The 24,605-nt window shown below is 38.1% G+C and overlaps 1 protein-coding gene across 2 annotated transcripts; it reads right to left on the reverse strand.

The window, feature by feature from the left end:
• Positions 1 to 316: 316 nt before the first annotated feature.
• On the reverse strand, positions 317 to 24,346 carry CDC25C (cell division cycle 25C). 2 transcript variants are annotated; one of them, XM_025164709.2, is made up of 16 exons: positions 24,224 to 24,346; positions 23,632 to 23,754; positions 22,128 to 22,225; positions 21,000 to 21,033; positions 19,839 to 19,872; positions 18,511 to 18,600; positions 10,684 to 10,785; positions 9,400 to 9,522; positions 7,734 to 7,814; positions 7,178 to 7,330; positions 5,846 to 5,947; positions 3,842 to 3,904; positions 3,294 to 3,392; positions 2,949 to 3,082; positions 2,723 to 2,834; positions 317 to 1,274 (listed from the first exon to the last, which is right to left on the reverse strand). In XM_025164709.2, the coding sequence occupies exons 1-16, from the start codon at positions 24,259 to 24,261 to the stop codon at positions 1,134 to 1,136; spliced, it is 1,527 nt and encodes a 508-aa protein (XP_025020477.1). In that variant the 5' UTR covers positions 24,262 to 24,346; the 3' UTR covers positions 317 to 1,133. The 2 variants fall into 2 exon arrangements, with proteins under 2 accessions (XP_025020477.1, XP_087990905.1); XM_088134779.1 differs by having other exon boundaries at positions 7,178 to 7,333.
• Between the last annotated feature and the right edge of the window lie 259 nt (positions 24,347 to 24,605).

Here is a 24,605-nt window from a genome sequence, read left to right on the forward strand (position 1 = left end):
CATCGTAGTTAAAATGGCCCAGGTTCAAATCCCCACTGATATAACTCTTCTTTTTATATAACACTAACAGCATTTCAGTGGGGTATAATGGATATAGCATTCAAATTTCTTGTGGGCAAGACTCAGTCTAACCTATCTCATTACACTGTTTTGAATGTAAGGGAGAAGTGTCAGAGGAGAACCACCTTTGCCATCCCAAGGAACCTCTAAAATTTTAAAATAATACTGTAAAGGTACTTATTTGAGAGTTACCTATTCACTTTCATTGTCTGCAGAAGTATTAACTTATCCAATGTAATTTTATTTTTGTCCAGATTTATGTTTCTTGGATATAATCCTTGACAAATACCATGTGCACAACTGCTCATGTATGCTAACATAAAAAAACCACATTTTTTCCCCAGAACTGCCAGGGACAGAAGTGACTCACCAGGAATGGCAAATTTACAAGATGTGAAGATATGGGCCGTATTAGCTTATTATACTTTTTTCTATACCAAATCACTCATCTGCACCTTCGCTAGGATATTCAGAGGAACGAGATATTCCCTTAAAGGAAAACAAGTAAGAAATGACTTCCTCGGTATTCTTCTTCCCTCCTGGATGATACCATTCCAAATGAGTGTTTGATTTTTCTGCTACCAGAGGCTATTACTTGTATTTTTGTACAAAAATGGATACACAGTTAAACAACATTTGATAATCTTCCAGAACAGTTTATTCTTCTATTAAAATAAGGTACTCAAAGGCCAAAACTTAAAGTAACATTAAAAAGGAATAAAGTCTCCTGCTGACAACTAGCTTAAAGTCTGGATTACAGAACAGCTTAGCCTGCTGTCTTAGGAGACATTCTAGGCATTTGGCAACCCTCTGAGGCAAATCTTGTTTTGCACAGGGGCCATTGCCAATTCTACTGAGTCTCTTCCATTAGGAAACTCTGCACTTGGCCACAGCACTTTCAAACTAACCTCAACATTTCAGAGCTCTCCTCATTGTAACCACTGCAAGGGCTGCTTGGTCCTGGCAAGCTCACTTTCCTAGCCTTTCAGCATATTACAGAAGCTTCAGCTTTAGTCTTGGCCGAGGATTAGGGTCTCTTGGAGAAAGTCCTCTCTTGGCTGCTGACTCTGAACTCATAGCTTCATGAGACGAGCCATCTGATCCCTGCGCCTCCGTTCCCCTGCCCAGGTCTTGTTTTTGACATGGAACTTGACCATCTCTGCCTTGAAATCCTGGTGATCCATGGGACAGTAACTCTGTGGTTCACACAGTTCCTATTAGAAAGGGAGAACAATCAGGATTCATGTTCTCATATTTTAAAGTCCATAATTTAGTTAATCACAACAATTAGTTAATTAGTCACAAAAATATCAACATGCAACTTGTAAAAAAAGAGCCAGTAGGTTATGGCTCTTTGATTTATAAGGAAAAACAAGTGAAATTTCATAGTTCATTTCTATTAAAGGTTTAGAAAACAGGAAAAATGTGAATGGGATAAGGGAAAAAACCCTATCCTATACATACTGCTTTCCCTGTTTTTTATTTATTTATGAAATGTATAAGCTGCCCCACTTTGTTGTGACTTCGTGTGGCTTACAAAATGCAAAAATAAAAACCCAGTGTCATTCCTAGATGCCATTCCTTCCCAAATCTGGATCTAAATGTTTTAAACCAAACACAAGTAATGTATGACATCGTCCTTCCTTCCATTTCTCAAAGCACCTCAGTATGGGATACATAGTTCCACCCACTTTCTTTTGTTTTCTTTTTCTATATCCTCTGCTACCCTGTGTGGATAAATTTGAAAGTGTGTGATTTGCCAGGGTTTATCCTATAAGCTTCATGGCTTTGGGAACCTGAACCTGCATCTCTACTTCCTAGTCTGGCACTTTTGCCTGTCATCATGCAGATGAAAAGGATATTCAGATGTTTTATAACTGCATGCTTTTTTCTGATGCATTATAATGTGCAATGTTTCTTCTGTTCTTAAAGATTCTTTAAGTGCAGGTTTCCTACATACTTTTACAAACAATATCCTCTTAACTGAGATAAGTCTGAGCATAATCAAAATAGGGACAACATCTAGCAAAGAAAACCTTTGCCCAGCAACCTTGCCTATAGCACCACCCTGGGAGATACAGAGTTCTGGATTAGACCACAGGCATGTATTATTCACAGAGCTGCCTTTGAAGACAACTTGTAAACTTCAGTTTGTTCAAAATGCTGCATCTTTTGTCAAACAGAACATTCCTCCCATTTTAAAAGAACTTGACTAATTTCAAAGTGCTGGTTTCAATCTCTATAGCACTTTGTAGCTTGAATCGAAATAGGTAGGACTATGTAGAAATCTAAATGTTAAAATCAATCATAGAAGCCTTTCTATGTTGTATCTGTTCCAGAAGTGAATAGAGATAGGACATTACATGAAGTGGATCCAACTCTTCCAGAAGTTTGCCTGGTGCTTTAAGTTAAAGGTGTTGAATTAATTTGGCTGAATCTATACAAAGAATATCTAATCCTTAACTGCTTCTTTACTGGTCAAATTACTAATTTTTAGTTATTGTTCTAAGGTTCTTTATAAATGTTTCTGAGTTTAAAACCAATCTAGATAAAAAGATTAGGAATACTGAAAGAAGGAATGATCTTTCCATTTGTTGGAATCATTAACACCTGACAAATATGATGCATTTCTATATAACAGCAGTCTTTGCCACGTTATTACCTTGTTTTCTAGAAAGAACTCCTTGTAGCCACCTTGAAGAACATAAAGTTCAGGATAGTGCAGGGCAGGATATTCATTCATGGCTCGGTCTTCCTCTCTCAGGTAGCGACACCTTCAGAGCAAAGGCAACTTTGGTTATTCTGCCTATCCAGAGACTTCCAAAATCACCTGTTTCCCTGCTCCCAAAAGTCCCCCCCCTCCACACCCCACTGGGGTCCACACTCACATCTTGGGACCCCTTTCAGAAGAATATTCACAATGGAATACAAGGATGAGGCGCTTCTGTGGCGAAGATTGAAGCAGGGGCTTCCTCAGGAAAAGTTCAGATAAGTCATCTTGCCTGTGAATATTCAAAGCCCCCTGTAAAGGGAAAAAATGCATTGGGCTCTGCTATAGGTAGGCCATAGCCTTCTATAATGACCATGCTAGCCAGGGATGACTGGGGTTCTACTTCAGCACAGCTGAAGGCCACCAGACCGGGAAGGCTGCTGTTAAGACAACATTCCTCAAGTGAGTTACACCTATTAGTTCTTTTGCAGAACATGATTAATCCAGAATATAAATCCCTCACCTTGATGTGGCCCCCATGATATTCATAGGGATAACGACAGTCAACAATATAGAACTTCTCTATAAGGCTTTGAAATTGATTGTGGAGCAGTGCTACCATCTATAAAGAGAACAGAATAGTATCCACATTGAAGTAATGATTATATCTTAGTTTTACTTAGCTCACAGAGTTATTATGAGGGCAAAGAGTTAACCCTATCCTGAGCATTTTGGCTGTAGAGTTGAATAAATACAGAATAAATAAACCTACAATTTTTCTCCCCTCCCTACCCGTAAAAGGCTACCTATCTGGCACCATTAAAAGTAGATTGTAGTGTAGCTGCAATCATTTAGATACTCTACAGAAGAATGTTAAGAACAGACAGGCTTGCTTGGGTAAGTACTACAGCAAGACCTCTTCAGCTAGCTTCTGAAACTTTTACAGAACCAAGTGACACTAAAGGAGAAGGATGTACAGCTAGAATTCAGCTGACCCGAGAGAGCATATTTGCAAGCCAAAAGGAAAGAGAAAGTCAGACATATGAACAGTTAGCAGGCACAATTGCTCACAGTATCTGTAGTGATGTATCTCAGATCCGAATGCCTTCCTGTGACTGTTGGCAGTGAATACACCTAGAGAGACACAATCGCATTTCATGTCTAGAATTTCTGCAAATCAAGAGATCCTCTAGCTCAGGGTTCCTCAACCTTGATGACTTGAAGATGTGCGGACTTCAACTCCCAGAATTCCCTAGCCAGCCATGCTGGCTAAGGAATTCTGGGAGTTGAAGTCCACACATCTTCAAGTCACCAAGGTTGAGGAACCCTGCTCTAGCTCTTTCAAGCCTCCACTAGATAAATCCTAATGCCAACAATGTAATCCTGAATGCAGTTACTGGGAAATAAGCTGCCCTGGATTCAGGAGAACATACTTTGGAGTAAATTTGCAAACATTTCAATTGCATGTGCATTAAGAAGCAATACTAAATATACATTATGACTCCCAAAGCTTCCTCCATCCTTTGAAGACAGTATATGTTGACCATATACTAGGCTGTGTTTTCTGAATTATTTCAAAGCAGTATTGAAAATTATAGAATGAAATGTTTTAGTCTGAAAATCCATTTACTATCAGAAGGGATGGGAGGGAATATATATATGTGATACAACATATCTTTAAATTTGTTAAATGTATTTTACTTTGTACTTAACCCCAATCCTCCCTTATGAGAGTTTGCTGAATGGTGTGTTTTTCCTGGTTTGCCCAATTTTGCAGAGCCAGATGAAGAATTTTTATTGTGACTTGGTATCATGATGGAGATTGTTCTAAGTTGGTCAAGGCTGCACTGCACTAACACCACCACAATATATTATAGTACATGCATTATTCAAATAACCAGGATCACAAAACGGTAGTAGCAGGATATGACAGAAATAAAAGAGCAGCAAGGAGTGCAGTTATCACAGCACACTTGAAGAAACAAACTTATGATATAAATGGTATAGTTTCTTTTTTGCCCTAATTCAAGTTAGTTTCTGATTATTATAGTACCTAACAATTCATGCAGCTTCTATATCTGGATTGCTATTTATCTCTTGGTATCAGGGATATTGCTTTGCTCAACTCTAATATAAGCAATACTCAGTTTTATTAGACAATTGGCAAGCCCATCTAGGCAGATTTATAATTTGTTTGCAATCACTTTTCACTATTTTGTTCTTGTAATTGTCGTTTTAAACTAAATTCAGGATAATGTATATTCTAATGCTTCTTTGCAAAAATGAGGGCTAGACATTTTAAGAACAGGGATCTAGGAAAAATGAATTATGTACTCTTCTAGTTATGTACTAGAAAAATTCAAAATATAAGTGCATTAATGGCACAGTGGCAGTTATCTTGTGCTGGGTATCGCACTGACTAGTACAGTGCAGTCTTAACCTGAAGAACTCTTTGAAAATGGAAGGAGGGACTCAGGTTAACTTCTTCCTAAGAAATGTAATCACAGATGACAGAATCTACAATAAAACATGCTCAAAAGCTACAAGAATATTTCAGGCTAATTTAATGTCCATTTCAGAGCCCACTGGTACTCTGTGACAATGGCCAGTGACAATTGAGTCACACACCACACTGTTAAGAAAGGTATTTTCCATTTGATTTTGGTGCATTAGAATCATGCCTATTTGGATTTATAAAAGCATAAAAGCTTTATGCTAGCGTGAGATGCTACTCATACAACAATTCTTAACTGGAAGTCTTAATCACCCAGCTGTATGACATGACAAACAATTTCTCTAATCTGTTACCAAGTCAGATCATGATAAGTCTTGCTTGCCAACAGAGATTCAAATTTCCCATACTGTTTGATGACTGCTCTGGTACTTTTCAACTAATGCAGTCATCAAAAGGGCACCTAGACTGAGAAAGTCTGATATAGAATGACTATATCTCAGCATTGTTCAATAATTAGGAGGAGAGGTTTGGGACAGCATGACATTCACACCAATGACAAAGTCAGCATTCTTCCTCCTACGCACCCAAAGAAAGAATCACAGAAGCAAGAAGGCACCTACACTGGAGAAATCGCCAATTAACTGCCTGAAGCCATGGTCTTGATCAAGGGCTCTGACAATCTCAATGTCAGAAAGGGAGGCTGTTTTCTTCAAAACCATAATCTATAAACAAGCAGGCAATCCATCAATACGTATGCAGACAAATTACTGTGGATCAGTCTTCTGTGTATGAGCAAGTCCCAAATAACAAAATATTAACTGAAACCATAGTTAAATATTTCTACAGAAATAATACAAAGATATGAGTCAAAGCAGGAGAATTGAAATATTTAATACTAGAGGAAAACTTAGATATAAGGGTAATGAGGCCTTTGACGTGCCATTCGTTGACTGATTCAACTATCAGCCTGAGCAAAACCACTGAGTTTAAACCATGAGAAAAGTGTAAATAGAATTGGGATCAAGAAAGGGCTCCAAAAATACAGGAGGATCCCAGTTCAGTTAATGAGCAGTTAGAAAGTATATGAGTGGCAAGGAGACATCCATTAAAAAAAAATAGAATTCTTAACCAAATAATAAAAAAACAAACAATGGAAATAGAAATGGACAAGGTTACAAAAAGAGACCATGAAAAACTTATGCTAAAAATGTTCAAAAGTTATTTTAAAGCAGAGATTGGGAATAAATGGACAATTATCCTAATGGAGAGATGTACAAGGCAGAATTCCCTAATGACCTGTATTGGGACTGGCGCCTTTTAAATGCAAAATTATTTGGGCTGATAAATTAAAAAAATAAAAGAACTCCAGAAGGGGCTCTCTAAATTGAATTTGAATGAGTTTAAATTGGCAAATGCAGTTCAACAAAAAGTAGTGCAAAAGCTTGGAGCAAAAAATCTGAACTTCATACATAGTGATGACAGAAAGTTTATGATCCTTTAGAACTATCTGTAATCCTGCTGTGCTGTGAACTACAACGTGGTCTGAACCTCATCTCAGTCCAATTAACGCAAATAAATGCAGGGATAGCAGGCCTATGGGTTGTACTTGAATCAAATGCATCATGCCTTAAAAGCCAACTGCTTGGATATAACAGTGGAAGAGAGCTAGCCCTGTCAAATGTGTAAACTGGGTGTATCTGCTGACCAGTGGATGAATGCTGCAATAAATAGACTTCTGGCCAGCAAGACTCTTCCAAACATCTTAGCTGTTTTGTCTCTCTCTCTCTTTGAACAAGCATGTGCTTAGGACTGGAAAAAAAACCAACATCTGTGCTTCCCTAACGGCTCTTTTTGACCCAGTTGACCCAGCTACCGTTCTAACCTTGCTACCAAGACCTGGGAATTTAAGGAAAAGGTCCTGGATATTAGGACCAAACCTAGTAGTTTCTTACCCCATCTGGCCCTTCCTGGATCGGGCTGCACTTCTGTTTCACCTTAGTTGGAGTTTCGTCATCATGGCCTTTTACCACCCTCTTTGATGCGGGCCTGTTTAGTTTTGCTGGCAGAGATGGAGATCGGAAGAGGCGGGCCTTGTTCATGGAGACCTGCTTGGTGTATCAAACAAACAGGGAGATCAAGACAGCAGGAGGGAAGGAGGAGAGCCTCACAAACCCTACATTTCACTGGTAAGGCTTCAAGGCATCAGCCTCATTAACAGGTATTGACTGATTGATTGATTTTCTACCAACTGTACTTTCATTATACCATGTAACTATTGTTAACTCTCTCAGATGAGTTTGGCAGCATCAGTTCTGCAACAGCCTTGCAAGTCAGCCCAGAAACTGTTTTACTGGCCTAGCCATATACATGTCAATCATTTGAACCTTTAAATGCTGCTGTTTTTAAAGAGTCTAGACTGGATCATTTGGAAGACAAGATGTTACTTGCTACTGGCTACAAGGCAAAAGCCTAAGTTAACTAAATTGCAGATTAAAAATCCCTCCTTACCTCACTGACATTGACGTCCTGAGTACGGAGTGGTCCAGACAACAAGGCAGCCATGCTAGAGTGGTGCCCGGAAAGAGGCTTCTATGAAGGAATCACAGGAGAAAACAGAGCATTAAAAAAAAAATTGCCAGATGAAAACAGAACATTAGGCATTTACAGTTTTAATAGTATGGTCTGACCAATGCAGAATAAAGTGGAGCTATCTCATGATTTAGAAAATGCATTTCTATTAATGCAGCCATGCTAGAGTGGTACCCAGAAAGGGGCTTCTATGGAGGAATCACAGGAGAAAACAGAGCATTAAAAAAAAAAAAAAATCACCAGATGAAAAGAGAACATTAGGCATTTACAGTTTTAATAGTTGAACAAAAGAGGGATTTCAACAGGTGAAGCTCATCTTACAAAATATTCTCAGTCCTCTTTTGCATCTGGCTATGCTAAGCCCAACAACTTTTTCATTATACTGAGTAAGAAGAGTGGCAAATGCAGAATCACTTCTATTCACAAAAACACAATACAACCCTTCCTTTAATTCTACCAGCATATATCCCATTCAGGTGGCAATTCCATACTCTACAGGATGGTCCTCCCTGACTCCCCGTGTGGGTCATTTTCATATCCCACACGTCACAGGTATGAGGAAAGAAAGGATTGCTGTGTGGGTGAAAACAAAAATATAAGCTAGGATGAAAGGACTACTGTATTTTAATACTATATAACTAGAATTCTACAGATACAGAAAGGAGATATTTCTGAGGTGGTTCAGCTCTGGAACTGATGACAAATAGTAGCCAGTTTAAGAAATTCTGTTCGGCTTTGGAACAAGCTGTAATTAGGGGTGTTCATTTTCATCTGACAGAAGAGAAATGGAAGTAGCTCACAGAATCTCTGCTGACAAACAGTGTTTAATGCAGTGTTGTCCAAACTTGGCCACTTTAAGATGAGTGGACTTCAACTCCCAGAATTCCCCAGCCAGCCATGCTGGCTGGGGAATTCTGGGAGTTGAAGTCCACTCATCTTAAAGTGGCCAAGTTTGGACAACACTGGTTTAATGTTTTGAGATGCGCTGCATGCCACAAGTGAGATTACTCTAAGAGTAGAAAATCCAAAACAACTCATTACTGAAATCCCAGAAGGAATGCCCTTGCTTCATCTTCTTCTTATTCTAATATGCTACCACAGGGAGGTAGATGAATTCTTGGAAATTTAGCCAGTGGCTAAAAATAAACTGAATTATACCTAGGCTTTAAAAGACCAGTCCCATGTCTTAGGGATAAAATAAATACATAAACTTCTCATCACCACTATGGCAATTAGTCAAAAATTTGGTGGCCAACCTTGAATATTAGGTGTTTATAGTTTTTTGGAATACTGTATTTAAACCTACCCTTTGAGCAAGATTCCTACTCATTGTTTTTCTACAGTTTGAAAATGTCTCAGTGTAACAGAATACAAGCTCCTAACTCCAATTTCCCCAAAGAGCATTCAGATAGCTCTTATCAAAGGCTTTTAGCTCTCTCTCTAGCCTCACAGCAGAGTAGGCCCAAAACTTCTATAACCTGGCATCACTGCTATTCATGGTTGGCAAGTTATACTTGTTCATTTTCTCCGATTTTTTTAATTAGTATAGTTCCCCACAAAGTGACTTTTAACTTATCCTTCTCACCTCTGTTTCTTTCTTTTCACTGGAACAGAGCTCAGAAATGCTATCCAAGGCCTCTGGGATTCCTGAAGTATCAATTGGGCTGCCAAGATCTTTCATCTCACACTCCATTAAATCTTCTGCTTTCTGGCAAAGAAAACAAATGACAGATGACATTCACTTTCAAGCGTGCAAATATTTATTGTATCTAATGGATATATGTTTTGATTTCCACTTAATGAGCTCCACAATACCAGTCACATTGCACTCAAATCTTCCCTAACCAAAATGATGCCACTGGACCTTTTTCCCTGTATTTCCTACCACTCTCAACTTCCAAACACCACTAGCACAGTTGTGTGATCTCTTTTCAACAGAGAACCTACACTAAACAACCCAGATACATGCCAGACTCTGGGAAAAGGAGGGACAATTATACTAAAAGTACATTCCCTTTCTGTACTTTGCAAGCTTGGAAAAGAGGAGGTGCAATATAAAAACATACTGTAAATGAATGTGCTTCCAGCTGCATCTGACTCACACCAAAATCAGAAAGGTTTTCGGCAACCAGAATGTTTCAGCCAAGTGATACACACTATCTCTGGCCTGCAAACAGTGCTATGGGCCTAGTTGGGGTGTGACTTGTATTTGATGCCATTTTCTTTGTATGCAGTAGATTTCAAATTGATTGATAGAACAATCAATAAGTTCAATTATTACAATAATATTCTGTAAGATTAATTTTTTCTTGATCCTGATATTCCTATGAATTTATTTTCTCTTTTATTACATTTTAATTTTAAAAACTCCAGTTCTATTATAGCTGAATATAAATTTACTCCTGTCGTGATCTGCACCTCTCAGACTATTCTACCCATAAAAAAAACTTGGCATTTAAACCTATGGGCTCAGAGGCCTTATTTATACATGAAGTACTGATGATAACCACCACCATTACATGCTTTACTAGTGGAACATTAAGCTGGGACATGAGTAATTCTAAGGTTGTTGTCCAGAGCCCTATCTCCATTCATACCCATAGAGAAGAACTTGCATAATAGAGCATTAATGACCTACATGAATCGGCCATTTATATGGAACATTCCTGTAGGAAAAATCTTTTTCATAGGATGGAAATCTGTAATCCTGTAGAATCCCATAAATCAGTGTAGATTATACCAAGCATACTATAAATTATACATCCCCAAACAAACTATAACTTGCATTAATCTATTCTATAACCATTGCAGCAGATGAAAAGTAGCTAAATCCAGCCTAATAACATCAGATTACTGAATATTAACTCACTAGCACTGCAGTATAATAAGTTAGGTGAGAGTCTGGTAGTCTCTTCTGGAACAGCAGGGATCTAGACATTTGCCACTGATTATGCTTAAACAATCTGTCTTCCTGAAATGAGATAAAGGATGCAATCTTTAGTGCTGAGAACTGGCTCTAACTCTGGAATCAAGAACAGAGAATTATAAAGGTGGAAGGGACCATTTAGATCAATGAGCCCAACTGGCTATTCAGTATAAAAATCTGTTGAACATTCAGTAAAGGTAAGCCCACTATCTCTCAGAATAATTGGCTCCACTGCCAAGCAGCTAATAGTGTTAACAAATTGTTCCTTATTTTCAGTTGAAAACTGCCTTCCTGTAACTTAAATCCATTATTATGTGTCCCAGCCTCTGTGCTGATAGAAAGTAGGTCTTGGCCTTCTTCTCTGTACGATTCTTTCAGATACTTTAAGAGTGCTATCATATCCTCTCTCAGTCTTCGCTGTTCTCCAGGCTAAACACTTGGAGGGGTCGGAGTGTCTGCTGGAACCTGTTAGTTTCGTGGAAATATTGAATTGTTTCTGTACTGATGGTTCTTTTAACAAAATTACCTCAGCTGCTGACTGCCTATTTATTTTGTGTTTTTGTTAGGTTTTTTGGCTGTTTTTTAAAACATATTAGCCATCTGGAATCACTTGTTTGAGATGGATGGCCATATAAATAGAATGAATAAACAAACATTCCTAGATTTTTCAACCCTTCTTCACAAGATTTAGTTCCAAATCCCTTGATCATCCTCAATGCTTTTCTCTGGATCTTCTGAATCCTTTTTAAAATATGGTGCACAAAACTGAATGTAGTATTGGAAGTGGGGTCTGACCAATGCAGAATAAAATAGAGCTATCTCATGATTTAGAAAACACATTTCTATTAAAGCAACCTAAAGCTGCCTTTTCTTTTTTTGCTGTCACACTGTATCGCTGACCCATTCAGTTTGTACCAAAGCATTTGCAAAAAGTTTTTCACAATATTATTGCCAAGTCAGGTATCTCCCATTCCACTCTACATCTAATTTTTCTTAAGAGGATAGTTTTGCATTTCTCTTTGTTAAATTTATTCTGCGATTTGTAGCTCATTTGTAAACATTGTAAGAGTGTCATGTTACTCTTTGGGAGACAAAAATCAGCAGGAGTCTTGTAGCACTCTTTCAGATTAACAAATTTTAATTAATTTAATTAAGTGAACCATGGCTCACAAAAGCATATAGCTTTTAATAAAACCGATTAATGCAAAAAGGTGCTACTAGACTCCTAATTTGTAGCCCATTTGTCTAATCCAGTGTTTCTCAAACTTGGCAATTTTAAGATGTGTGGTAGAGAATTCTGGGAGTTGCAGTCCACACATCTTAAAGTTGTCAAGTTTGAAAAACACTGGTCTTACCTGTCAAGGGTATTTAGAATTCTATTTTTGTTTCCTAGGTTATAAACAATCCCACTCATTTTTGTATCATCTCCAAATCTGAGAAGCATTCCCTTCACCTCCCCATTCATTCATAAAAAAAAAAGTATAGGGCACAGGAATAAACCTTATGGCATCCCCACTAGATATCTCACTCCAACTTGTTAAACTAACTGCATATAATTTTCAAGACAATATGTATCCACTTAGTAGTAATCCCATCCAGCTCGCATTTATCTAGTTTGCTAATCAGCATGTCATGGGGTACAACTCTTTGCTGAAGTATGTAATGCCCACAGAATTCTTAAACTCCACTAAGGAAGGTACCACAATAAAAAAATGAGTAAAATTAGACTGGCAAGACATGTTCTTAATGAATCCATACTGAATTCTCTATGTTGTTTTTGAGCTGCTTACAGATTAATCTCTGTATACTTTTCTTTGCAGGAAGTGTTGTCTGGCACTTCAGCAAGAGGTGGAGATAATACATAAAGATTTGGCCAGTACATCAGTAAGTTCTTTCAGTATTCCAAAAGGCATTTCATCTGGTCCTGGAGATTTAAACTCATTCAAAGTAAATAGATATTCCCTGATCATCTTTTTATCAGTCTTGAGTTTCAATCCTGCTCATTCATCTGCTCTTTACATATACTCTGTCCTCGAAGACTGAACCAAAATAGGATTTGAGAAATACCATCCTTTGTTACCTATTAGCATTTTCTTATCTTCACTGACCAGCTGGTATGCTGATTCTTTAAATTTGAGTACATCTGAAAAATTGGTCACCTAATGCGAAGAGAGGACTCTTTGGAAAAGACCCTGATACTGGGAAAGATTGAAGGCAAAAGGAGAAGAGGACGGCAGAGAATGAGTTGGTTAGATAGCATCACTGAAGCAATGAGCATGAAACTGAGCAAACTCAGGGAGGCAGTGAAGGACAGGAAGGCCTGGCGCGATATGGTTCACGGGGTCATGAAGAGTCAGACACGACTTAACGACTGAAGAACAACAACAACATCTGAAAAAACCCTTTTTGCTGTTCCTGGCATCTTTCACCAAACTCAACTCAGTTGGAGCTTTGGTCCCTCTGACACACATCTCTACCATTCCAAGTTGTTGCTATGTAGTTTTCCACGGTGACTTCCACATCCTCCCACGTGTCTTTTTTCATTTTCAAATCTTCATTAAGCTTTTCTATCACCATCTTTTCTTCTTTTGCTGTCTTCCTCTTTTTTTTTCCCCCCCTGGTTGAAGTAGTTTGCAATTGCAATTGAGAGAACTCCCACCTATCATGAGCTCAGCAGTCCTGCCATAGATTTATAATTTTCACTGTTCTACAGTTATTGAAAACTGCTTTTCTTAAGTCCAACTTATGCAATCAACTAAACTGAACTTTAGTTTCCTATAACATCCAGAATTCTACCATTTTATGGTCACTTTCCTCCATTGTTTCTGCTACTTCTACTTCACTAATTCTTCCATATTTGTTAGAATTAAGTTAAGAATACTCTTGTTGGAAATGGCGAGCTGACATCGCTCTTCTTTCTTGATTATTTTCTCCTTAAACTACAGTACGTGAAATCCCACACTGTAGGAACAATATTTAATCAAACCAGTAAATTAAGCATATTTACATTCTGCACTTATTGAGATCACTGTAGCTGATTATTTTGCTCACCTAGAGTCAAGAAACCTCCCACTGCAGCTCCAGCATCAGCTATGTCATCCCTATCTGTGGTTTCAAAAGTGGAAGACCTTCCAGCCAATGTAATAAAAGAGATTCTTTGCCAGTTAAAGATTTCAAAAGCAATCCAAGAGTCTATCACTTGTCTTCAAACACTAATTACAGAAACTAATAACATTCCTATAATCTGGAAGATCAAATGAAAGCCTGGGAGATGGTGGTGCAGGCTAGTTTTAGGGTTTGAATAATCACATTAGTCTCCTGGAGTCTCGGCTGCTTGCGATTGGCATTGAGAACATTCTTAAACTCGCTTGACTGAATTTATGGATAATTTTTTAAAGAGATATTTCTGTGACTACGGACTTCTTTAATTGAAATTGAACATGTGAACAAAATCTCCATTATGCAAAAATCAGGGGACAAGTTAAATGTTATTGTTCAATTCCTGTGTATTATTGCAAGAAATTAGATTTTATGTTTTCCTCTCATTTTTTGATTATGTGCCATCAAGCTAGTGTCGACTTTTAGAGACCACACAGATTTTCTCCATGACAATCTATCCCTAACCTGGTCTTTCAGGTCTTCCAATGGTACAGCCATTGCCACTGTAACTGAGTCCACTCACCTTGCTGCTGGTTGTCCTTCTTCTCTTTCCTTCCACCTTTCCCAGCATTAGAGCCTTCTCCAGAGAGCTAGGTCTTTGCATAATGGGTCCAATGTAGAATAACTTGAGCCTTGTCATTTGTGCCTCTAGTGATTGATTGATTTGTTTGATGATCCATTTGTTTGTTTCTAACTATGGTTATGATCAAAGGTTTATGGTCCTAATTTAGACTTCCCCACCATATTCCATGAGTGTTTTCATTATTTAAATAACTCTTAAAATCTTATACTACAATAATATGATCATAACAAGATATTAGATGCTGAATTAAATAGGAATATACCCACCTGTAAAAGATCATTATTAATGAAAACTACAATTAGATCTTATATCGATGAATTAAATTTGAATGATCCCTGGCATTTGCTACATCCCAAAGTACATTTTTTTAACTCAGTGGTGCATCAGAATATTTTTAGACTTGTCTTTTTTTATTTCTTCAATTTTATTTCATCAAATTCAAATGTGCACAACTGACATCTCTTATATATCAGATCACAGTCCAACCAGCCTAAATTTACAACTACAACAATTTACTAAACCATCTGGAAGCTGGTGTTTTAATGCCTCTCTATTGAATGATAGTGAATTTATAAAGCAGATGGGTTTTGAGACATTGCAATACTTTGAATTTAATGCAGGAAATCTGGTTCCTTAATTCTGGAATGGGAGGCTTATGAGACATATATGCATAGTCTATTATTGCATATGCATCATACAGGAAAAAACTAAAAAATAAATACAATTTGAGAGACAAATTGAAAACTCTTTGGACACAGATGGCCAGATGTCCCACTACCAACCTATAAGGGAGATATAATATACTAAACATCAGTTGAATATAATATCACAACAATTTGAATTTATTTAACATGTTTATGTCAAAAATACTGGGACAATGGAGAAAGACCTGATAGGATTGTAGCAAATCATCTTAATATGAATGAATGACCCAGCCATTAAAACGGGAACAATAAGATATTGCTCCATTGTGGACATAAATTTCAATTTTTAAATTTTTACTCAGATATTAGTAACCCTGAGAACTTAGCTGATGGATATAAAGGCTTTTTAAGCTAAAACTGATCTTTAGCTGTTGAATTCCTCACAACAATAATTATTACTCACTCTTTTGACCATAGATGAGATTAAAAATTGATTTGGAGTAAGAGTAACGATACAGCACCACAACTGGATAACTTTCCTATGGAATGGTATAAAACATTTATCGATATTCTTGCTCCTAAACTCTATTAACAATATGAGATCTTTGAGAATGGAATTTTTCCTTTTTCCTTTAATGAGCCATATATTAGTTATACCAAAACCTGATAAAGAGCATATATTATGTGGAAATTATCATCCTAAATCATTGATTAATGTAAATACTGAAAATTTAACTGCTGTTTTAGCTAATAGACTTCAATAAGTAATCTCTTCAATTGTTATAAATGAGCAAGTGGGTTTTATCAAAACCAGACATGGATCAGATAACATTTAGCTAGTAGTATATTTGATTCATTTGAATAAAATTAAAGAAAACAAACCTGCAATTCTATCAGTAGATCTGGAAAAGCCTTTGATACAATTTTCAGACAATATATCCATATTAGCTTAGCCAAATGTGGATTTCCTAAAGATTTTATAAAGTCAGTCCAGATTCTGCATGAGGTCCCAAATCCAAAGTTAATGTTAATAGCATTTTTCAATTTTCAATTTTATAAAGGTATTAGACAAGGATGTTTTACTGTCTCTCTTAATCTTTGTCTAGAACCATTAGCTTATGCTATTAGACAAGTTTATAATAACCATGGATTTTTGTACAACTAATTTGAATATAAATATTTTATGCTGATGATATTTTATTATCAGTTATTTAGGTATTTTCATTCCAAGTGGTATTTCTCAAATAATTACACTGAATACGAATAAGATATAAAAACAGATTTCTCTGGACATTGATGAGTATCAATGTCCAGAGAAATCTGTTTTTATATCTTATTCGTATTCAGTGTATCATCAGGAATCATCAAACATTACTCTCTGGACAGGATAAACACTTTTAAAATGAATGTAATTCCTTGGATATTTTATATTTTGCATGGAATTTTTATTTACATATCCAGAAAATATTTTTCAAAAATACATGGCTTTGTAAATTTCTATCAGGTTCCTCACTTTGAAGATAACTTTGAAAAAGATTAAATTATTAGTTAAAGATGGGTGGTGGGGCATTGGTTTTCCAAATCTTGAATTATACCTAGTGCCACATTTTGGATGTCTTCACTTGGTCCAAATTCTCCATTCTAGGTCCTTTAGGAATATTTATAACACCTTTAATTAACTGAATTGTTTTGGGTTCAAAAGTATTGTAATAGATTTGCTATATCTCCTGTTACTACTGCATCAATTAAAAAACAGTGGTATATTATTTCTGGAAAAATGTGTTTTGAACCTTTTTCTGATGCTAAATGGATGTTATGGGGTAATCCAGGTCTTAACATTGATTTTAAAAAAGTTTTAAGAAAGAGGTGGATGGATGCTGGAATCTTTACATCAGATCAAATAGTGGATGGCAACAATGAGTTTTTATAATTTTCTATTTAAAAAAATAAATACCACTTGTCAGTTGCCACACATTGGCAATATTTACCAGAACAACACTTACTGACATCTTGATTTGGACCAGAAAGACCTAAGTTATTAGAATGAATCATTAAATGCTATGAGATTGAAAAGCCTATAATCAATCTCTATTATCATAATATGCTATTTGGTGAATGGGGTTCCCCCAAGATCCGGATGGTCCCCACCTTGCTGGTGTTTCAACGGACCTTGAAGACATGGCTCTTCCCTCAGGCCTTTGGCAAAGGTGATTGAAGGGCCCTTTAGGTGGTGTGGGTTTGTTTTTGCTCCCGTTCAGTTTGCCAACTTTTATTCTTTGTTTCTCGTTATATTGCTTTATTCCTTTTAATGTTGTTTACTCATGAACCGCCCATTGGGAGTTGGGCAGTATACAAATTTAAATAACAACTTGATATGCAAACTTTAAAAACTGAATGGAATAATAAACTGGAGTCCTCATTTTATCTAAACAATGGGAAAATGTATTAACCTTAATAATAAAAACCTAATTAAATGTTAGATTCTAGCTTATACAACAAAAAGTAATATTCTGGACTTATTAGACCCTATTGTACCAAAAAGGAATGAATAAATAATTGAGCTGTTGGAGATACAACCAGAATACTGCTTCAACAAAAGATATGTTTTCAAAATGTCCCAAAGTTATATTCTGGTAAGAATTAATTACATGTATTTTTGTTTGAAACTAGTTTCATATTTTCTGATCCAAATGTTCTTTTGATCTACATACCTACTTCATAGAAATTGACAGCTAGACAATGGAAATGGATTCCCTGTGCCCTTATTGTCAAGAAATTAGTTCTTCCATATGAGAAAGACAAATTTATGTCCCCAATTATTCAGTGAATTGAAACCCTGATATTACTTGCATCTTAAAAATGAATTGCCTATAGACATAAATTATGCATAGACAATTATAACTAAATATGTTTATCTTTTACTGAAACTGTTGTGTGTGTGCATGCACGCACACACACGATATATGCATAAGAAGCCCTTATATACACATCATTTCTTGTCATTGTATTTATTTTATTTTTAGATATTTAGTATTCTCTGTTCCATTACATAAATAAAGCAAAAATAACTTTTAAAACTTTTAAAAATTCAAGCATAGCTAATAATCTTGTGCATTTGTCTACTCTTTGAAGGAGAAAGTTATCAGCAAAACTAGTCATGCTTGGAAGAATTTGCTTACAATAGATATTGGGTTAATTACAATCCCATCCCTGCATGACCCTTAGAAATACCTACAATTTGCTTCTGGAAAGCATCATCCATATTTTTTCCCCATATCAGAAAAACTAGAGCAGACATCACTGCCATGAAATGGAATTATCTACTTCCTGCCACAAGCTTATGGGTACTTATAGAAAAGTCCACCTGCTACAACAGATACTCACATTTCCCTTGTTCACTGAAGGACTGCTAATTTCCCTCCTAACTTGCTGGAGGTAGCCTGGAGTGCCTGGTGTGCTGCATAATACCTCAGGCTGAAATAATAGGGGGCAAGGCATTGTACGGTTTTGTTTTGCTACATACATATATACAAAAAAATTCCCCTCTCACCCCTATGGGTGGTATGTGTATTCCTCAATCTCAGGTCCTCTACCAGAGGCCTGGGAGTTTGAGGGTTCTGCACAGTATCTTAGCTGTTCCTAGCACTGCACTCTTCTGGACAAAGAGCTCTGATGTCATTCCTGGGATCTGTTGGAGCCACTCCTCCAACTTAGGAGTCACAGTCCCGAGTGCTCCTACCACCACTGGGACCACTTTGGCCTTTACTTTCCACATCCTCTCTAGTTCTTCCTTCAGGCCCTGGTACATCTCCAGCTTCTCATACTCCTTCTTCCTGCTGTTGCTGTCACTTGGCACCACTACATCTATCACCACTGCTGTCTTCTGGTCCTTGTCTGCTACCATGATGTCTGGTTGATTGGCCAGTACCTGCCTGAATCTGAAAGTTCCACAGGATCTTAGCCCTGTCATTCTCCACAACCCTCTGTGGAATCTCCCATCTGGATTTGGGAGGGTCTAGCCCATACACTGTGCAGATGTACCTGTACACAATGCCAGCTACTTGGTTGTGCTGTTCAGTATATGCTGTTCCTGCCTGCATCTTGCACCCTGCCACTATGTGTTGGACTGTCTCTGAGGCCTCTCTGCAGAGTCTGCACCTTGGGTCCTGTGTAGTGTGGTTGACCCCTGCTTCTATGGATCTGGTGCTTAGTGCCTGTTCTTGTGCTGCTATGATCAGTGCCTCAGTGCTGTCTTTTAGTCCAGCCCTTTCCAGCCACTGGTAGGATTTCCCAATGTCAGCTACCTCAGTTATCTATTGATGGCACATCCCATGCAGGGGCTTGTCTTGCCACGGCACTTCCTCCACTTGAATTTCTTCCCATGTCTGCTGCTGCCTGAGGCCTTCTCTCAGCAGCTCATTTTTGGGTGCCATCTTAGTGATGTACTCCTGGATGCTCTGGGTTTCATCCAGGACAGTGGCTTGACACTCATCAGACCCTGCCCACCCTCTTGGTGGCTGGTGTACAATCTCTGGGTGTTGGACTTGGGGTGGAAACTTCCATATATTTTGAGGAGCTTTGATCTATATATTGATATGAGACTTAGAACATCAAAAATTGATGCTCCTGGTTCACAGATTCACTTCAAAGCCTCTCAGGCACCTCTACATCCCACAAGGTAACTAAACTCCATCATAGAAGAAAGAAAATACCTGGAGCAATTGCACACACTGCCTCCTTGAGTCTCTATTGAGAGAAAAAGAGAGCTATTCAGAGATCCTTGGTATAAACTGAGTAAATATTTAGCATACCAAGGACTCCCCTAACCCCCAATCCCATTCCAGGCATCCATTAACAATGGATACCTGGTTCACATATTAGGGCAGGCAATGTTTTGTTTAACTACAGTTTATTGAATAAATCACAATTGGCTTGGTTTGCACCATATGCTAAGTAAAACCAAATGAATTACTTCTTGTTTCAGCGCAGGGTGAACAACTTTGGGGTGGGGAAATAACTTGCACTGCAGGCTAACTGGAGGGCTGAAGATGAGACCTTTAAAAGGGTGGTAACATCACAGGAAGGGACAGGACTGCATTTTTTAACCTGTTTTTCCGTTGGAGATGGGGGTTAAGGGTCGATATGGGAGACAGATTTCTGGGATATAAGCTGTTCCAATGTCCACCTTAAAGTCCCTCAAGCCCTGTCCTAAAGGCCAAATCTTAGTTGAATTTTGATGGTAAAATTAGCAAATTTTGAAAGTACAATTTTGGGCCAGGGTGGCAGGGTTAACTGTGGAAATGCAGTTTCCCTTCCAGAGACTTCCTGCTTCCATTTCCACCTTTATTTCTTTAAAATAAACAAACAAAAATACCCAGTAAAAATCCTGTATTTTGGTGCTGGGGGTTGCATGCAAAGTTAAAAGTAAAATAGATGTAAAGAGCCTTCAGTACCTAGCTGGACTATTTCATTTTTTTTTTTTTTACTGCCTCACAGTATAAGCAATTTTGTTCTTCCCTTCTATCATCCTATTCAGTTCCTATAGCTGTCAGTTGCTGGAAAAAATGGCAGCTTTCCCCAGTTACAAAAAGAAGACTCACATTCTTTAACCCAGCCCCACAGGTAGTTTTCTAGCCATACCACCTGAGAAAGGAGCAAATGGGCCCTTACCCATGAGTCTAGTTAAACATAATACACACACTGATCTAATGCATTCCTCAGTGCTGAACAAAATTAGCCACTGCTGGGTTAACAGAAGTGACACAAAGGAATTTAGGACCCATTATTTTCAGTTTTGAAAACAGATCAACAATTAAACCCAAATGAAAATAAAGCTAATATGATAAGCTATAAAAACCGTAGGTAGAACTTACAACTGATCCTGGAATTCTGTTAAGCCATTCTTATCTGCAAGTCACAAAGACCAAAGATGAGAGAGAGACAAGAATATAAGCCTGAAGACTTAAGTAATGGCAATACTGTTAATAGTAAATAAACCTGAGCTTAAGTGATCTAAATCAGAGTGAATTGATGAAGTCCAAGACATCTGTTGGATCACAAAGAGTCACTTTGTGTGAGATGGGCGGCTATATAAATATAATAAACAAATCTATCATATCTGAAAATTAGTTATCCTGGTTGAGCTAAAGAAGTCCAACCACTATGGAATATAAGCTTACAAAATATATTCAAATGATGTTTAAGATACTGCTAGAGCCCCCAAACGATAAAGACAAGCCTATCACATAAGAAACTACATAGATAATATACAGCAACTGGTGAGATCAAAGGGTAGTTTGCAATTTTTGTAATTTTTTTTAAAGGAAATTTTATAAATTGTACTTCTTGGGAGTAAATTGTAATTGAAGTCAATAGAAGAGAATATGCGTAGCTCAGGGTTGAACTGTGGAGTCCTTGGGGTTCTCTCAGCTTGGTTGTTTTCTTGCAAACGTTTTGTTACCCGGCTAGGTAACATCTTCAGTGCTAGAATGGGATGGGGTTTGCTCTCTGTTTATATACAGTAGCTTGCCCTGCCAGCATTGGTGAGGATGTGTTTTTTTTTTTTGTAATTGGAGTACTCCAGTAGATAAAAAGAGCCAGCTGTGTGTGCAGGCAAGTGGCTCTACACTTTTTTGTAAAACTGGAATGTATCAGTAAAACTTACATGGATATCTGGCTTGGATTTATTTTTATTTCTAGGTTTGTTATGATGTACAAACATATCAATATACTGCCTCAGGAAACAAATGTACTAATTAAATAAAATAAATGAAACCATTGGATTTAACGTTACTAAGAATTAATTTAAGACAGAATTTCTCATAGCTTTAGTTCTAGTAACAATCTTATCTGGTTAGAACACTAGAGCTCATATAATAGATGAAAATGATGAGTTGGCTGATATGTCTATTGCAACAAAACTTGCTTTTATAGATATATTGATAAAACGGGTTAATAGCAGTAGACAGAACCAGAACTCTAGAGCAGGCAGCAATTATTACCAGTTTCCAGTGCTCCTGAGGACTGACTGAAGGTAAAAGCAATTTCCTCTTCTCCACTGCTGAGATTGGACAGATCTAAGCAACGTCTTGGTGTATCCCTGCAAATTGTGAATATGTAGATGTAGGTGAATATCCCTTCAAATTGTGAATATATAGACACACGTATCAGCATTACATCATTAAAATTCACACAAATTAGCATTACACTTTTGAAATAAAAGGTTCAGTTATGTTAGGATGAAAACCTACACAGTCCTATACACCAACTGCCAGATTATATTTGTCAACTATTCCCCACCTTTTAGTACATCCCTGAAAGATAATATCTAGCCTAGCATGCCACTCAAGTGAGAAGATTGCTATAGATTGGATCAAGGCCAAATTAGTCAAGTCTCATTGAAACCAGTGTAAAAAGTCAGAAAATGGCTAAGTTTATCCATACAGTAGACTAAAGCTTCTGGCTCCCATGTCAGAACCCCAAAATGGAATTTTTAAAAAATGTCCCTCTCCATGTGCAATTCAAAGCTGCAATCTATTATTTTTACCATTTACTTCTAGTTAAACAGAAGATATGGGAAAAGTCACCCTCTCTTGGGTTTGCTTAACTTTCAGAGCAAGATTATACAGTGGTGCCTCGGGTCACGAACGCTTCTGTTCACAACCAATTCAGGTCATGAACAGCTCCGGTCGCAAAATTTTGCCTCCGCGAACGCCGGATCGGGTCACGAACAGGATCCGTGGCCATTTTCCCTCCCGTGACACGGTCCGTGGCCATTTTTCTGCCCCTGACACGTGGTCCGCGGCCATTTTCCGCCTGACACGTGGTCCGCGGCCATTTTTCCGCCCCTGACACATGGTCCCCGGCCATTTTTCCGCCCCTGACACGTGGTCCCCGGCCATTTTTCCGCCCCTGACACGTGGTCGTAGGGAGGGGGACTCTCCCTCCAAGCAATAGCCGCCTCCCTGTCCTCCACGCCAGAATGGATTAACGGTAATTACATTGAACCTTATGGGAAAATTTGCTTCGGGTCGCGACCAATGCGGGTCGCGACCAGAGTCACAGAACGAATAAAGTTCATGAACCGGGGTTCCACCGTATATGGGACAGGTTATAGCTATTTCATAAACCCTCTCCTTATCCAACTACCAAACTCAGTGTACTCATTTTCAGAGTTGGCATGTCACCTGAATGATAAATTAACTCTGATGGCCCAACATGCACAGTCTATCTACCCACTTATGTCTGATGAAGAGACCTGGAAATAACTTATTCACATTTTAGCTATGTTTAGTCTTTCCTAAAACTAAACATGTCACCTAACCATGGAGTTAGGAACTTTTATAATGAGTTCCTAACCATAGCTTCTTGGGTTATATTCCCTAGGATAATCATCTAAAAAGAATTAAATTTCAAATTAGCTTCCCAGCTAGTTCTGTGCCATGCCTTTGGAAAAAGAGAAAATATTTCACCCCATATTATTATCTCAAACAGAAAAAAAATTACCCTGCTAATGTGCTAAGGTTTTGGAAATCCCAAGTGAGAGTCAACAAAGGAGTAAGAGGAGGTTCTGGAGTGAATGGTAGAGATATCTTGACATCCTGGACCATGTTCAGTGCCATCCTGCAACTAGATTGAAATCCAAGATGTGAACGAACAATATTTTCTACAAGGCATTCTACAGCCTCTGTCAGCTCCACTAAGCCACCACTTATTGACAAACGCAGCAGTTTCCTTCCTTTACTATTATAATCACAAGAGCTCACAATATAAAATAAGATCATCATGCACGTAAAACTGAAACATCCAGCAGTAAGCTCTCAGAGGTTATTCCAGAAAAATATTAAGCAAGAAAGCTAATAACAATAAGATTAAAAAGATATCCCAGTTCAACAACTTAAAGGGAAACAAGAGCTTTTAATTTTTAGAGTTGATTAAAATCAACCCTGACGCATTTAGCTAACCAGCATCGCTGGCTGGCTCAGAAGCTAGAATACATCGCCTCAAGCTTATATAAATTCGTTGAGTACATCCTCTAAAATGAATCTCTTAGTTCTCTCGCTCGCATAGCAAGACAAAAAGATTAGCCGTGGATAACCTGATGACCATCCAGACGGTTTGGGCTTCGATTTCCATCAGCCCTCACCAGCATAGCGTTGCGGCAAAGGACCCCGGGAGGTGCAGTACCGCTGCTTGCCCCCCAATTCTTGTGAAATCCCTTCTTCCCTCCCAGCCCCCCCCCCCCCCATAAGGCGAGCTTGAAATTCAACAGCGCTTCAGAAATTTAAATTTATCGCCGCTACGCTGGCCAATCCCGAGTACCTCTATCTTTGCCAACCAACCACCGAACGCTCGAGCGCGAAGAGCCTCAGTTTCGGGGTCAACAGCTTTTTAATTGGTAGACCGACGAGCTTACGTCCGCGGGGACGCGGACGGCTGATTGGATACGGGTTTAGTGGGCGGGGCTTCAAGCACGTGTG

Source organism: Python bivittatus, unplaced genomic scaffold (genome assembly GCF_059951505.1).
Source record: "Python bivittatus isolate LINGU-HERP-01145 unplaced genomic scaffold, Pbiv_v1 ctg000080_np1212, whole genome shotgun sequence".
Taxonomy (NCBI): domain Eukaryota; kingdom Metazoa; phylum Chordata; class Lepidosauria; order Squamata; family Pythonidae; genus Python; species Python bivittatus.

Bases quoted from the DNA above. Each gene is read 5' to 3' on its own strand.
- CDC25C (XM_088134779.1), bottom strand. From the start codon at position 24,261: ATGGAAATCGAAGCCCAAACCGTCTGGATGGTCATCAG. The intron at 21,034-22,127 runs GTAATAATTGCT...TGTGACTTGCAG, and splicing joins CTCAGGAGCACTGGAAACTG to ATAAGAATGGCTTAACAGAA. The intron at 3,905-5,845 runs GTAGGTGCCTTC...GTGTCTCTCTAG, and splicing joins TAATTGGCGATTTCTCCAGT to GTGTATTCACTGCCAACAGT.